Source organism: Stylophora pistillata, chromosome 10, assembly GCF_964205215.1.
Source record: "Stylophora pistillata chromosome 10, jaStyPist1.2, whole genome shotgun sequence".
NCBI lineage: Eukaryota > Metazoa > Cnidaria > Anthozoa > Scleractinia > Pocilloporidae > Stylophora > Stylophora pistillata.
In genome coordinates, this window is record NC_142528.1 from 12,523,452 (window position 1) to 12,538,237 (window position 14,786).

At 38.6% G+C, this 14,786-nt stretch overlaps 1 protein-coding gene across 3 annotated transcripts; it reads right to left on the bottom strand.

Moving 5' to 3' along the window:
• Positions 1–1,776: 1,776 nt before the first annotated feature.
• On the bottom strand, positions 1,777–14,305 carry LOC111320440 (potassium voltage-gated channel subfamily A member 1). Of its 3 annotated transcripts, XM_022923113.2 has the most exons (3): positions 14,055–14,305; positions 11,522–11,575; positions 1,777–4,674 (listed from the first exon to the last, which is right to left on the bottom strand). In XM_022923113.2, the coding sequence occupies exons 1-3, from the start codon at positions 14,098–14,100 to the stop codon at positions 3,104–3,106; spliced, it is 1,671 nt and encodes a 556-aa protein (XP_022778848.1). In that variant the 5' UTR covers positions 14,101–14,305; the 3' UTR covers positions 1,777–3,103. The 3 variants fall into 3 exon arrangements, with proteins under 3 accessions (XP_022778848.1, XP_022778855.1, XP_022778843.1); XM_022923120.2 differs by lacking the exons at positions 11,522–11,575; positions 14,055–14,305 and adding an exon at positions 7,955–8,080; XM_022923108.2 differs by lacking the exons at positions 11,522–11,575; positions 14,055–14,305 and adding an exon at positions 5,266–5,850.
• Between the last annotated feature and the right edge of the window lie 481 nt (positions 14,306–14,786).

Sequence of the window (14,786 nt, forward strand, 5' to 3'; positions counted from 1 at the left end):
GAGTTGGTTCATCTGAGAGTCGTGACAATCAGAAACGAAAACAGACATGCGCGGTGCGAAAGAAAATGATCAAAATTTATCGACTCGTGCAGACAAGCGAATCGCATTCCTTTACTATATTTTGTCTCTACGCGATGTATTCACCTGATTAGACATCGCTTTCAATATATCGCAATCATTGCTATATCCAAAAGTCATTGGATTAAAGACAAGTATTTAAATCGAGTAGAAATCACCTCCCAGATGGCCAAGCTTTCTACCTTCATGTTTCTCGCTGAGTTTCACGTTGTTTTTCACAGTGGACGCAAATTAGTTAATTCCTATTGGTTGAATTTAGCTTTGAAATGAAGAATAGAAATTCACTTACCCGACACAGATATACGATGGAAGTAGAATTTTTTTACAAGTGTTTGACTAAACGACGGAATGTCTTCGTCTGGCAGTATCGCTACCCGCACTTGACTGCGTTCGGCAACTGAGGAATATTTTTGCCACAAAATAGTAAATTTTTTTAATCTTTGGAGTGAAACAAAAAAAAGTTATATTGACGTGGTAAAACTGGCGAATAAAAAACAATCTGCGAACAACAAAGTCCCATTCTGTTCGGTTGGAGAACAGGTGTGAGTGTTTTTTTTTTCTTTCCCTGTGACAAGGATAGAACTTTTACAAAATATTTCCTCTCACTGGGTAGTTGTTGTTCGACGCAATTTTCTCTTGTGAAAAAAAACAAAAGAATTTGGACACTGATCATGAGACGTTCATGTTTGCCGGAATTATTTTCGCGACGAATGGTGACATTCGCGAGGGGCCACTATAATGGAATGCTCGGTTTCCGAAAAAAACTTGCCACTTCGCCTCGAAGTTCTTCAAAAGAAACCAACAGCCTAAAAAGCAGGCATTCCGCAGAAAAGTTAAATAAAATCAATTTATTTTCCCAGCTGGGGCTTATTTCGTTATAAACATTGATAAGTCCGCGGTTAAAATTTTGTAATTTTTTTTTTAATCGAAATTGTCAAATACTGAAAGCGATACCGGTGTAAATTTATTCATTCGTGATAGATAAGAAATTGGGATCTGTGCCATCAACGACCTTCGAAAATTGTAGCATTGATGTAGAAACAATGAATACAAATACATATGTACGAAATAATCTTATTGCAGCAATATGTGAAACATTTCCAATTACAGCTCTTCGCTCCGTTTTCCTGTGCGAGCTCTACTTCTATTTCAATTCGAACACTATCCACTGAAAAAGCCGCCTTTCGGCCGGAACACGGCGCTAAAAAAATTCTTTGAGGAAAACAGAAAATTATTTTATTTTAAATTCTGAGTGACTCGGTTATTCAACAGACAAGAGGTAAACAATTGTAGTTTTAATGAAACCATGAGGGGCTCACGCCAATCACAGAGAAGTATTCCGATTAAATGGTGAGACTCGGAGGGTAAAAATATTCAGAGTCGTCAAAACGTGGTTTTAATGAATTTGAACAAGATGTTTCAAGATGCCTTCGGTAGACGTGTTGGGTAACAAAGGCTGCACTGAAATCAGTAACTTTCAATTTTTCTTTGAATTCAAGAAATAAAAATTAGTCGATCACCAAAAACGCGGAAAAAAAAAAGAAAAACACAAAACAAAACAATAGCCATCAGCCCATCTTCTATTTAAATCACTCGTCGCCCAAGTGTCGAGTCCAGAGATGTAAACATAAAGAAAATGTTTGAATCGCCCTCTCTGACAATTCTCCCGATTTAAAGAAAATGCATTTGTAGGCAAACTTTCTTCAATAAAACTCTTTAATGGTACAAAGGTGATTTTAATCATTTTCTAGATTCGTGTCCCGCACATCAGTTTTTAAAATGGCTTTCAAGTGTAATATATATCTGACTTCCACTCACTACGCTTTCAAAATTACATGATACATTTCAATTACGCCAGTCTGTAACGTTCCCCGGTTTGGCCAGATGATCTTTTTCGTTTATTTTCAATAGAAGTTTTAAATTCTACATTGTTTTGGGTCATACCCGTAACCAACAAGTCTTTGACGGAATATTGTCACATGTCAGAACATCATATTTCACGAATCTCTCTCAGTCAATATTATTCTATAAAGTACTTCTGTCTTTTTCATTGTTTAGTTTTCTCGTTTGTTTACGATGCTTTCAACAAAAAGTGTGTTTTTCCAAAGCCTCCTTATCGGCGAATTGTCTTGCCTTTGGCTAAAAATTTCTAACAGTCGTTGCCACTTTGTTCTTCTTCCATACAACTGACCATAAGAATTTCTTTTCAGTTAAGTCGAAAAGTTTTGGTTATTTAAGTTTCTGATAGTTTTAAAGCCCTTACAATCGCATTTGCTGAGCTAGGAGAATCAAAAATCTCTTTACCTATAAACAGTTTGAATCTTCGTATTCAATCCGATGGTTGTGGGCTGGCAAAATTCTCTCCAAGAGAACCGAAAAATTGAAAAACGAAAAACAAGAATTCCGTACAACTATGTTGCCGGACAAGGAAAGAATAAAAATATCGCCTATCTGTCTAACTACTAGTACTTCGTTATCTCTTAGCTTTTATTCAAATACAAACTAAATTTTTTTAGCCGCTCATCAATCTTGGCCGGTTGGCCACCGCGTGCAACCTTTGTGCAGCATATCAATTATAAATTAGTGAATTTTACATACATAAAAAAAGTGAGTCTATTTCTTCACAAAGTCAAAGTGGTTACTCTTGGATGTAGCAAAGATTATGTTGCTGTATTTTTTTGTTGTTGTTGTTGTTCTAACAGCATTAACATGATACCTTGGATTTTCTGTTTCTTTGTTCACATTGCTATATTAAGCAGGTTGTTTCCAATTATTTCACGAGCCGCGAGGAGAAATCTCTTGTGTTCACTCTTTCGGAGTTTCGCTCGCATTGATTCCATTGCTGTTACGTGGAAAAGTGTTTGGCCGGCACTCATCCATGTTCCTCGATCTTGGGCGATTTCCGCTGTGACGATCCATTCTGCCTGAACGTTCCGACACAGTCCTGTAATCTGGCAGTTGTACAGCTCCGATTTACCCCCCAAACCTCCAAATTATATAACAATAAAGAGGGAAAATATCTTCGTTACACCCCCGTTTCAAATCGTATAGTAGAATCGGGGTAATCCACAAGAGGCATGGAATTCGCCACAACTGCCGTATTTGCCTTATTCTTGTGTCCTTTAGAATTCAAAGGAATGCTGTCTAGCGATGTTAGTAGTTCCATTTCTATGCCAGTTTCAGGTCCATTCATTCCATTATGATCAACTGCTCCATATTTTCGTTCTTGCTCTGCTTCTTCCTTCTCTTTCTGAAGTCTTTCGCTTTCCATGCGCTCCTTCTCTTTCTTGCTCTGTTCGGCTGCTCGCTGTTCGTTCTCGCGGTGGTAAAAGTAGTTAAAATTCGACACTATTACGGGCACCGGAAGAGCTATAGTCAGCACGCCGGAAATAGCGCACAACGACCCTACGATCTTTCCCCAGACAGTGATAGGCCTCATGTCCCCATATCCAACGGTTGTCATTGTGACTACAGCCCACCAAAAAGCATCAGGTATGCTTTTAAAATGTGAGCCTTCCTCACCGCCTTCGGCATAATACACCGCCGAGCTGAACAAGATGACGCCGATAAGAAGAAAAAAAATTAAAAGGCCTAACTCGCGGAGGCTTGCGCGTAGTGTGTGTCCTAGAATTTGAAGTCCTCTGGAATGCCTTGACAATTTAAAAATCCGAAATACGCGCACCAACCGAATCACCCTGAGAACACCGAAACTAGACGCTTTGGTGTCTTGCATCGGTAGTGTTATATAGTAAGGCAAAATAGCTACAATGTCGATCAGGTTTAAAAACGATCGCACAAACACCAGCTTCTGAGGTGACGAGATAAGCCTCATCAAGTATTCAAACGTGAACCAAATAATGCAGGCCGTTTCAAGGGTAAACCACGGTTGCCTTCGCTTGGCTCCATCTTCCTCTTGCCTGAATTGCGGTAGAGTCTCCACGCAGAATGTCACAATAGACAGCGTAATCACAACAACCGAAAATATTGCAACAACACGCGCTGCTAAAGACGTATCAGGAAACTCGAATAACTCCCAGATTTTACGTTGTAGTTTATTTTCGGGCAAAATGGGTTTCTCCTCTTCGATGAACCCTTCTTCCTGTTCCACTTTGTGTAAAATATCCTCTCCGAGTTCGTAGAACCGAATCTCGTCTGCAAACACGTCCATGGGCACATTGGCTGGACGTAAAAGTTTTCCCCCAGATTGATAATAAAACAAAATCGCGTCGAAAGCAGGACGATTGCGATCGAAGAAATACTCACTCCGAGTGGAATCATAATACTTCAATCGCTTAGTCGCATTCCCTAGCAAGGTCTCGGGGTATTGTTCTAGCGTTTGAACGTGTGTTTCAAATTTCAAGCCACTCACGTTTATAACAAATCTGTCAGCACTCGCTTCAACTGGCGCCATAAGTTGAGGCTTAATTCCAGTAAGGGAGATGAGCCCAGACTGTTGGTCACGATTGCCCGAAGGCTGAAGATTGTTTCTTCCAGGCGTATAACCTGTCAAAATCTGCTTGTCAGGATCCGCCGTCACAGAGGGCATTCCTGTTAACGCGTCCATCTCTAGTTTACGATCTGTTAAATACGGCGAACCTAAAGCCCGGATGCGAGGAGAAACACTTGATTAATAACTGGCACGAACTATCTTCCAAAGGGGGATCTCTGGGTGCGCGATATCGCCGAATTCGACCATACCGCGCCATTTTTTACGGGCGAGAAAAATCCTTGAAATAAGCGTGTAAAAATTTAAAAATTTGAGAACATGTCCCGCTTGTGAAGCTGAAAGGGCCCGATTCTCATAAATTATTGATTCCTTTTAGATCTAAACTTGTAATTTATTAATTCACTGAATAAATTATCACGTCTTCAAATAAACAGGAAATGTAAATAAGGAGATGTAAACATACTAGAAACAGAAATGTTTTCCATGCTATTGCGAGTCGCTCGATGCGTTCTGCTCGATTCTGAACCCACATATACCCTTCAAACACAGAAAATTTAATTTTCAGATTCACATTTCACGCTCGCTTATGCGAGTAAAATGTAAATTTGTCTTGCTCGCGAAGAAAATATAAGCAGATGTTTTGTGAAGACTTCGCAGCTACTTGCGAGCGGTATTATGGCTGTACCCGCGAATCTCACTCGTAAACCAACACAAATTCGCTCTGGTGTAACATAACTTACTTGTGTTGTTCACGGTAGTGAAGGCAACTTTGATTCCATCGGACAGAAGTTCAATGCGAAGATACAGTGTACAAACGCGGGGACAGATAACTGTGTTATACGGCGCGAGTCCAACTGACACCTCAAAACATAGAGTCAAGAAACATGTTGCCATAAATGCCGCTAGGCACCCACAATTTTCATCGAAATTTCTCCAAAGTCATTGTATCGGTGTCCAAAGGCGATTTTTCGTGACACGTGGTCACATTTGAGCAAAAAATTAATCTTCAGTGGCCGTTCTTATGAGTTTGCCGATTCTTCGTGAAATAGCCGACGCGGCACTGGGAGAGCGAATCAATTCCTTCGAAGGCAGGAATTTACAGTTGCGTTATGAATTGTCAGGCGTGCTTTACAATGGTGCCAAATTATTGTCTCGACAAACGGTTCGATGTTATCTGTCGGGCATTCCTTCGAACCAAGAAAAGCTTTCCCAACGGCGAAACAAATTACAAATTGTCGCTCCCAGGTTTTTGGGCACGCGCGATTGGAAGTTGTAACTACATTCAAGGCAGCGATACAAATTTGCATAGTAACACCACGAACGGAAACCTGCTGCTAACAGTCTTGGATCTATAACTTGCCTGTCCATCTCCCGGTAAGGATTTCTTTGTAAGGTCATCTGATCTTTTTTTTTCATTTTCGACAAAGCCTTTTTTGCTACCAAATTATTTGCCAAATTGCAAGCGTGAAATGTAAATATCCTCAGGCTAATTTCCGAATAATTTGCCGCGGAAAAATAAAAGCATTTAAAATATAGAAAAATTCGTGTCGCCTGTATAAAAATTGGATACATACGCCAAACGAAGAAGCTTTGAATTGAAACACTTTTTAAAACTTGGTTAGTAAATTTTCAGCTAGGGTTTATTGGAAAACAAAAACAAAATCTTAAGACAGCAGAAAACCCTTGTCTACCCCTTGGAGACGCAGTCGAGTGCAGAAAGAATATTTTCGGTACATGACAACGATATTTAACAAGCAGAAAAACGTGGAAATCATTTGCCGTTGTTGGTGAGCTAGCACGAAGGTTTACTTATATCTATCGTAATGCCGAATCGGTGAAAATTACTTTAAAAATTCAGCATAGATTAAGGGGAAACGAACTCGCTCTATGTCAATTGTAGTAGATTGTCACTTTTCAAAAAAAGGCTTGTGTTTTTCTTTACGCATAAGGGAAAATTAGCGTTCTGAACAATATCGTTTTGTTTGTTTGTTTTCGTGTTTACTATTAGTGTGTTCGTTTTATTTGTTTCAGTTTGTTAGGGGTCTTCCCCCCACAATCCACCCCTGAAGGCGGACAAACGCTTGTGGTTTCCACCGGTTGTTAATAAAATTTTTGTACCTGCTAATGTGAGACCACTGGAATTACATTTCATGCAAGAGTTATGAGATAAACGCACTCGCCTTTCTGTAAACAACCGTGACGATTGCTATTTGTCGCTAGTCGTGGATTCTTGGGTGTTATATCATGGGATTCGCGCCAGTACAAGTGTTTCTGACGTTTAAAAGTAAAGCGATTTTCTTGCTTGTACGAAACAATTTTCAATTATTTTGTGGTTTGCTATCCAGCTTCTTTTGATTACGCCGAAATCACCAAGTCACAGACCCACGAGTCTTTTTTTTTTTCTTTTCTTTCCTTTTTTCTTTTGCCTATTTTCAGCTTGAAATCGATTGAATAATTGGGACCACCCGCCGAATTTGGAGACGAAATTATTCTTATGTTAAAACAAATCTGTGAGAAATATGCCATATGAGAGTCAAATTAATCCAAACAGTTGCTGCGGTTTCGCTGTCAAAATAGACCATGTGGGCCTTACGCCAGAACTTTGGCTTATCGTTGCTCCATCGCCACTGTGTGTTTTGAAGATCATCTGAGTTCTTCAGCCTTCTACGCAACGAACAACAGATCAATTAAAACTGCGCAAAAATGTCACGCATCAGCAGTAGCGCGCTCAACGAACCTTTCATTGGGTATCGTGAAAAGGGAATCGTGGATCGACAGAATGTCAAAGCGATCTCGCCAAAACAGAATAATTACATATGTTCAGCCATATGGCAGAATATTTGAGATAATTATCACAGACAAAACCTCATTACAAAGCCGCGGACGGTTTGATCATTGGTTCATTTTGATGGAAAAGAACTGATGGAATTTTGTCCGCCGCGTGGGCGTTTATTTTGCTTGAACCGAAAATTTGACTTGGGTCGTAAATCTGAAACCCACGCAAACACATGTCATTTATTTCTCATGCCTGAAAAATCCTACGACTAGTTCGAACATGACATGGGCCAGTTTGTCCTCTAATTTATGTGTGCCATCGTAATCTGCTTTTTTGCTGTACGGTATCAAATCGTACTTAAACAATCAGGTATCCGGAAAATAAAGAATATTATTACCTTTACCACAAAATTCGTGCAACAAAAATATTTAAAAAAGGTATTCGAGGTTCGTATATGTCGCATTTCACTTCGAACGCTTTCAATTGATCCTCACCAAAAATGGCAAATATCAAGGTTATAAATTGAAATCCAAGGTACACTCCCGCCCCTTAAATAGTTTCAAACCACAGGAGGAAGCAGATATGTTTACAAAAGGTAAGATTACAGGGCAAAAAGATGAAAAATTGGCATCAAGACTTGATCAGCTACCTACCTGGCGCAAGAGAGTAGTCCTTGGTCACTTGGGCCTCCCAAGCGGTTTTTAGATAAGCTTGACAAGATCTGATATTTGCTCATTGCCTTTGACGCGCGTCGCCGAATCTCAGCTTTAAATGGCACTGAATAAATCGGCGTGATCACTATATGTTCGGCCTCCCTACAGAGCTTCAACTCTCGCCTTTGACCTTGAACCCATGGAAGAAACATCTACGCACACTTTCATTATTTTACGGAGAAAATTCCACCTTTGTGAATCGTTATATTTTGCTACCTAATTCCTCGATATAACTGTGGGATGCTTCGCTGTTTTAGCCTATCTGAGATCACGCTAAGCCGAATACATTATTTTGCAATTTTGAATACGCAAAATTTGAAACTTAGTTTTGATTAAATTTTGGGCACAACTCAGCGCCGCTTTCGTTTTTCTCTTTCTCGTTTTTTTTTTTTTTTTTTTTTTTTTTTTTCTTTTTTGCCTTTTGGTATCGCGTGATGAGTACGGGAAAAATTTATTTTGAAAATATGCAAAAAGAGTCGACTGTAAAAATGATATGAAAGTCAGAGCTGGATTCCAATCGATCAAATGTTTTGTTTGCAACACGGGCCATCCCCCAACCGAGTTCTGATGTTTTCAAGTCAGTGATTGTTTACCAGCTCTATTGGCTAAGATTTTTTAACTGAAATGGGACTTTCGAAAGGTCGCAACTAAGCTTGAGAAGTACTTACGCGCTTTGCTTGACAATTTGCGGCTTTGCACCCTTCTATGCTTAGCGTTTTCGCTGTGTGTGCTATTTCTAATTGTTGTGGGAGCTCTAGTAGTCTATATCTCTCGGGAACATTGTGTGTATCAATGCTGCATAGCGCTAGCTAATTGCATTTGAACCATAGTTTAGGTTGGTTTCTTAAAAATCACTTGAACACAAAGGAGGATTGCTCAAGAGCTAAATTAGGCCGCATAGATATATACAGGCCCTCTTATCAGTTCAGTGGAAAAAAAATGCTAATAGGCTTTTTAAACTTACAACGACTCATTCGCCTGAATGGTATTAAACCACAAAAAGCCTATATCGTCTTAAACCTAATTTTTTACTAATTCAATCTAAGATCCGTCCTAGTATGTTGAAAATTAGATTGGCTAATTACTCGGCGATGAAAATACCAGCCTTTGAGAACGCCTATCTTTCTTTTGTCAGGTTAGAATAAAATGTGAAAATATACATTAGATTTTATAGAAAAGACTTGAGATTGTTCCTTTGCCGATAGTTATCACCACAGACTTGTTTCGAAGGTAAACTTGAGAGAAAACGAAAAACAAATGCATTTGTTTCATTTCAGCTTCGCTGGTTTTGCGGCGAGTCGCCCGAATTCCCTGGGCAAGTGAAACCTGGAAACCTAATTGAATCATCTTCAAGTAATAAACTGTTCATTAAAATGTTAGTACGATAAGTTATGACGCCCTTCAGGTGGATTTTAGCAGGTTCTAGATCCCGAAACAGTTGGTTAGTCGTAAAAAAATAATTTGGATATATCAACAAAGTTGAAATGGTAAATTGGCCACCGTAACGATTACAAAAGCTGACGTTTCGAGCGTTAGCCCTTCGCTCCGAAGAAGGGCTAACGCTCGAAACGTCAGCTTTTGTAATCGTTACGGTGGCCAATTTACCATTTCAACTTTGTTGATATATCCAAATTATTTCGTTACCCCCACCAACGCAGCCCTAAACAGTTTCTTTAGAAACTATCAACCTTTATTCATTAGTCGTAAAAAAGCTTGGTTCGAAGCTAGAACTGTCGAATGTGAAACGTCTTTGTAACTGCCTTCCAAAAGCTGCTCTGTTTTGTTACGGTTTTTTATTTTCATGGACAACCACATGCAATTATGTCAATGGGGAGGCTGACTCCGTTTCAAACATAATTCAGTTCAGAAAACCGCTGATTTCTGTGAGGTCGTACCACAAATAGGTTTAGGGTAATTGTAATCAATATTACTTTTTAATATTTTATTCAATTTATCCGACCTCAAATCCCAGTTTATAATTAGCAAACAAAGGCAGGCTCATGAAAATTGTTCTGTTATGGAGTAGCTTTTAGATGAGTACCTTGTTTGGTCATGTGAAACTAATATGATTGTGGAAAAACTTTTTAAATTTCCCCGCAATGAGAGCATTGAAAGACTGTCTCCCACAATGTTTTGTTTTGTTTTGTTTTTATTTGATTTTTCGACACAGATGGAGACTATCAAAAATCTATACAATTTGGGCCTGGATCAAATGAAAATTGAAATGAAAGGGAGCAATCGTGTGAAAACGTCAGAAATAGGAAGTGCACTATAGTAATCTAAGAGAAGGCATTGTGATCTTTCTTCAGAGTCAAGATTATCTATCAATGCGTAATGATAAAAAGCAGCCAATTTTACTGGCTGCGAAGAACTATGCTATCCTCCGAATTGCTTTAATGAAAAGCATTCTTCGCAGTCCTTCACTTGAAAAGATATTTCCAGAGATATGTTTATTATCGCGCCCTTGAAGAGTGCAACATGCAGTCACCGTGAACATTACTCTTTGGGCCGGTTGCTTCTGCAAAGAACGTCGAGTGTCATTTATTTCGTCTGGGGAACCAAATCTATTGTAAAATTGAATGAGACAATTTTTTGAGCTTATTTAGCAGCGATTTTTGCCCCCTGACAAAGTATGGAAATTTGCCTGTTACTCACCCAGAAATGAATCTAATTTTCAAACAGAAAATTGCAGTAACGCCAAATATATCTAGACGCTAGCGGCATGGCTATTGAAATTTCGTTAAAGTTTGAAACCAGCCCACCCATAGGTGTTTCCATGCAGTTTTACCAGTATTGTATAGGTGTTTTAAAATTCTTTTCTCCTTCAAGATCACCAAAAATGTAAGGGAATTTGATAAACAACGAAAAGACCAGAAACAATAGCCTCCATTTAGCGCGAAAATATGACAAAGATACGAGGATATCATTTTCGCGCCAAATGGAGGCTATTGTGTTCATTATCCTTCAAATTTGTTTTTGCAATGCGGGGTAAAAATGTTAAGAAACAGCTCACTGTTTGCTGCGTGTGATGTTTACTTTTCAGTTTTCTTTAGTAAGACTTTATGAACAAATAAACATTTCCCCTTCTTCTGTCACAATAGAGGCTCTTTTATCTTTTTTACGGACGCAGCGCGAGAAATTTCCCGCCTTTTTTCATAAAATAAAAAATTCTTCCTCCTTTTTCTCTACGATGTTGCATAATTTTTCCCACCCTTTAATTAGATTTGTTTCAGGATTTTGTACAGTCTTCTATTTTAATCGCCTACAGTATATTCTGTTATATATAGAAAATAATGACGTGGACTTGTCAAAATGATCGGAATTAAACTGACAGGGAAATGCTAGTGTTGTCATCTAATGTTGCTGTTATTTCTGCTCTAAGTTAATATTTTCAATCCCTTGTTTAATTTCCTGTTATTTGTGATTGGTCTTCTGTTTTTGTTGCATTATGAGGTTTTGATTTTGATTTTAAATGTTTCAGATATTACCACATATTTATTGACTCACCTGAGTTGTCGCTGTGCGTATATGGGTAAAGATGTCGCATCCTGCTCCCTGAATCTGATGATCAACAAAGAACCGCTTTAATAAACAACTGGTTTATGCTTTTGAGTTAAGTGTAACTGCGTGGGCCGAGTTGTTTGAAACCTTGATGATCGGAGCAATTTGCAACCGGGTATATAAATTTATCGTAGATTTTATTAGTTTTGCTTCACTTCAGTTTGTGATTGGTTTAGAAAACTTGCGCTTACCTACACCAATCAGAAGTAAAACTTAAACCAATCACCGCACTCGCGTTTTCCCGCGTTTATAAACTCCAGCCGCTCTCTCAACCAATCAAATTCAAAACTGAAACCAATCACGACATGGCTACCGCATTTTCACGCGCTTTTGGCAGTTTCCACGATTTCACTTCGAGATCTCATTGGCTCCATGTGATAATTAATTTTGATCTTATTAACAGTTAAGATAACGTTAGGCTTCAGTCTCTGATATTGATCTTTAAATACTGATTGACTTGAAGCCTTGTGTTCGCTAACTTTATCGTGCTTGTGTTTTCGTAGAATGCGGCTGTTTACCTCTGACTAGGGAGTACTGAAACAAGCGCCGTATCTGATAAATCAAAGCAACCTTAGTCCCACTCTATAGGTATGTACTGCAATTAAAACTCATCCTCAGACCTTATGGATATCTTGGATCTCAAAATCATGAAAACCGGGAGGCCCCGAGGCAAGCTTTTTCGTCAGATAGTTGCTTTCACTCCTCCTTTCAACGTTCACGTCATTTAAGATAGTATTAAATATAGCGGGCGAGCATTTTACAACAACAATTCATGTTTACCCGAGAGATCTTTGCGTGTAATGATCGTCTAACTGATTTTAAGAGTCAAGATGTGCGTTGCTTCTTTAAAAATCGATCCCAGAGTCAACTAATACTTAACATTTGTTTTCCCTCTCGTTTTTTCCTTAAATATTTTAATCTGAATCCAAATGTTCTGAAGTAATTATTTAGATTATTCATTTTAGCTCGATGATTACATCTGAGTCTTTGAACATTTTGAGATGAATTATTTAAGATAAGCAAAGAGAGCTAATTTTTCTCCAACTGAAGATGACCTAAAGGTGTCATTAATCAAAATTGACAAAGTAGGTCGAATAACAATATAATGATCTCTCGAAAACGAGCTATTATGAAAACGCTTGTTCATAAGTAGTCAAATTTGGCCTACTGGAAAAATTTTTTTATCAAACAGACGCTTGCAGTCCTAGTTATTTACGTAAACAAAGGGAATAACATGATGCGGTTGTTGTTATGGTTTACTAATCATACGTTTTTATCGCAGAGACGTACATTCATTGATATCAGTGAAAATTTAAACCACAGGAAAATCTTATCTTTTTCATGAATTAGGCTCGTCGCAATGTGACGAGAGTTTTCAAGGACCGTAAAACAAGATTTTACTGAGCCATAAAATAATGATCTCCAGAAACAAAACGTTATGGAACCGATAAAATATTTATTTTGGCGGCCGTGCAGACCATTCAGTGATCTTTCTCAGGTAAATATGTATCACCCCAGTAAGCATATAGCGCTACATAATTGATATTCTGAAGGTAAACTATCACGAATTTTTTTTAAAAAAAAAAAAACTCTTAGCAAATTTTAAGGTCTTAAAATTATCCTCCCCAATCTGACCGTTTCACTCGACAGTTCAAAACAGGTTTATGCGTAGTAGTATTCTCCAAGCTTGATAATTAAGCTCCGTAGAAAAAAACACTTCGAGAAAAATATGTAGATCTAAGAACTCCAGCAGTTGATAACAACTGAAAAAGAGACAGTTTTCATTACTTTTGAGGAGAATGCTATTTGATATATACCTCAATTCAGAGATTATTTACCAAGGAGGCAATTAGATTTAAGTATCTTTCCATTTGTGACTCACCCAACAGAGGAATAAACACTCAATTATTTACGCGCGTCTTTAGGTCGATTTGCACTAAACAAATACGCTTCTGTCAGTAATCCCTCGGGGTAGGCCAAAGGTAACGATATCCCCTCCAGCCCCAAAACCATAATTTTTTGCCACCCGTGCAGTTTTTGGCAAAAAAATCATCCACAGCTTCTCGATCCATTTACTTTCTTCTCGTTTCCTTTCTTTTCTAATTGATAGTAATTAGATAGACTACTAAGAAGTTTTAAATGTACTGGTTTCGTCAATTACCGCTGTGCAGTGATAGCACCAGAAATCATTATACCAGCTGTCTACGACAGTTTTCTTTATTTTGAAATACGACATTTTCCGGGCTGCGACGCCTAATTTTTGTTTTCAGATATCACATCTTGATTTTCAAGCTGGTGTTTTATAGATTGCGAAAAGTAACGCCTAGACATTTAGATTATGGATTTAAAATTTCCCAGCACAGTGAATTAAGCACATTTTTCTCAGTATTATGTTCGAAAAAACCCTCTAGCCGCTTAAGGAGGACAGCTAATAGCGTGAGCCAGACCTTTAAAAAAAGCAACATAGATTTAAGCTTACCTGTCACATCGCCCGACGCCTGAGTGTTCACTAATGAAGCATACATGACGTCCTCTTCTATTACTCGCTAACGCGAAAATCTAAATCGAACTAAAGACGTTTACAACTGATCATTGTCTCGTCAACTCACGGAGATGAAAACGAAGAGTTTATTCCTGAGTCGGGATCGTCGTTTTTGTGTTATGTCGCACTTTCCCTCGCTGTCTGCGTTCATCGCTCTCCATCCGACAACAACGTAGGATATCTTATTTGATATGCTTAAGCGACCGCATGGTTATATTGCTAATGGAAGTCCGAGTTCATTGCTTACACTTTTGTGACGATGCACCCATTCATAAGAAGGCGCTGTCATTGGCACAAATAAAATTCATTAATACTTCTCAATTATTTATGTTTCTAAGGGGTCATTATCCCCAATAACGCTCCAACAGGTGCCGAAAGTTGGTTCACTAGTTCACTTCCGGTGATCCTCCTGGAGAATTATGGGATTGTCAAATCATTCCCAGCGAGATACGTTGGAGTCGTATCTAAAATACAAGCTATAAAAAAGCTGTTTTATCGTTTCGCGCGTTGAATCGAGATTTTAATTCTTAAAGAGAAGTCAAGCTATGTAATAAACCGAAATGTGTCATTATGCCGACATTTTTGTCGGCATAATGACACATTTCTTCAACCTCGTTCCCAGGGCCTTTCCCTTAGTTGGGGGTGGAACTAAGGGAAAAGGCCCTGGGA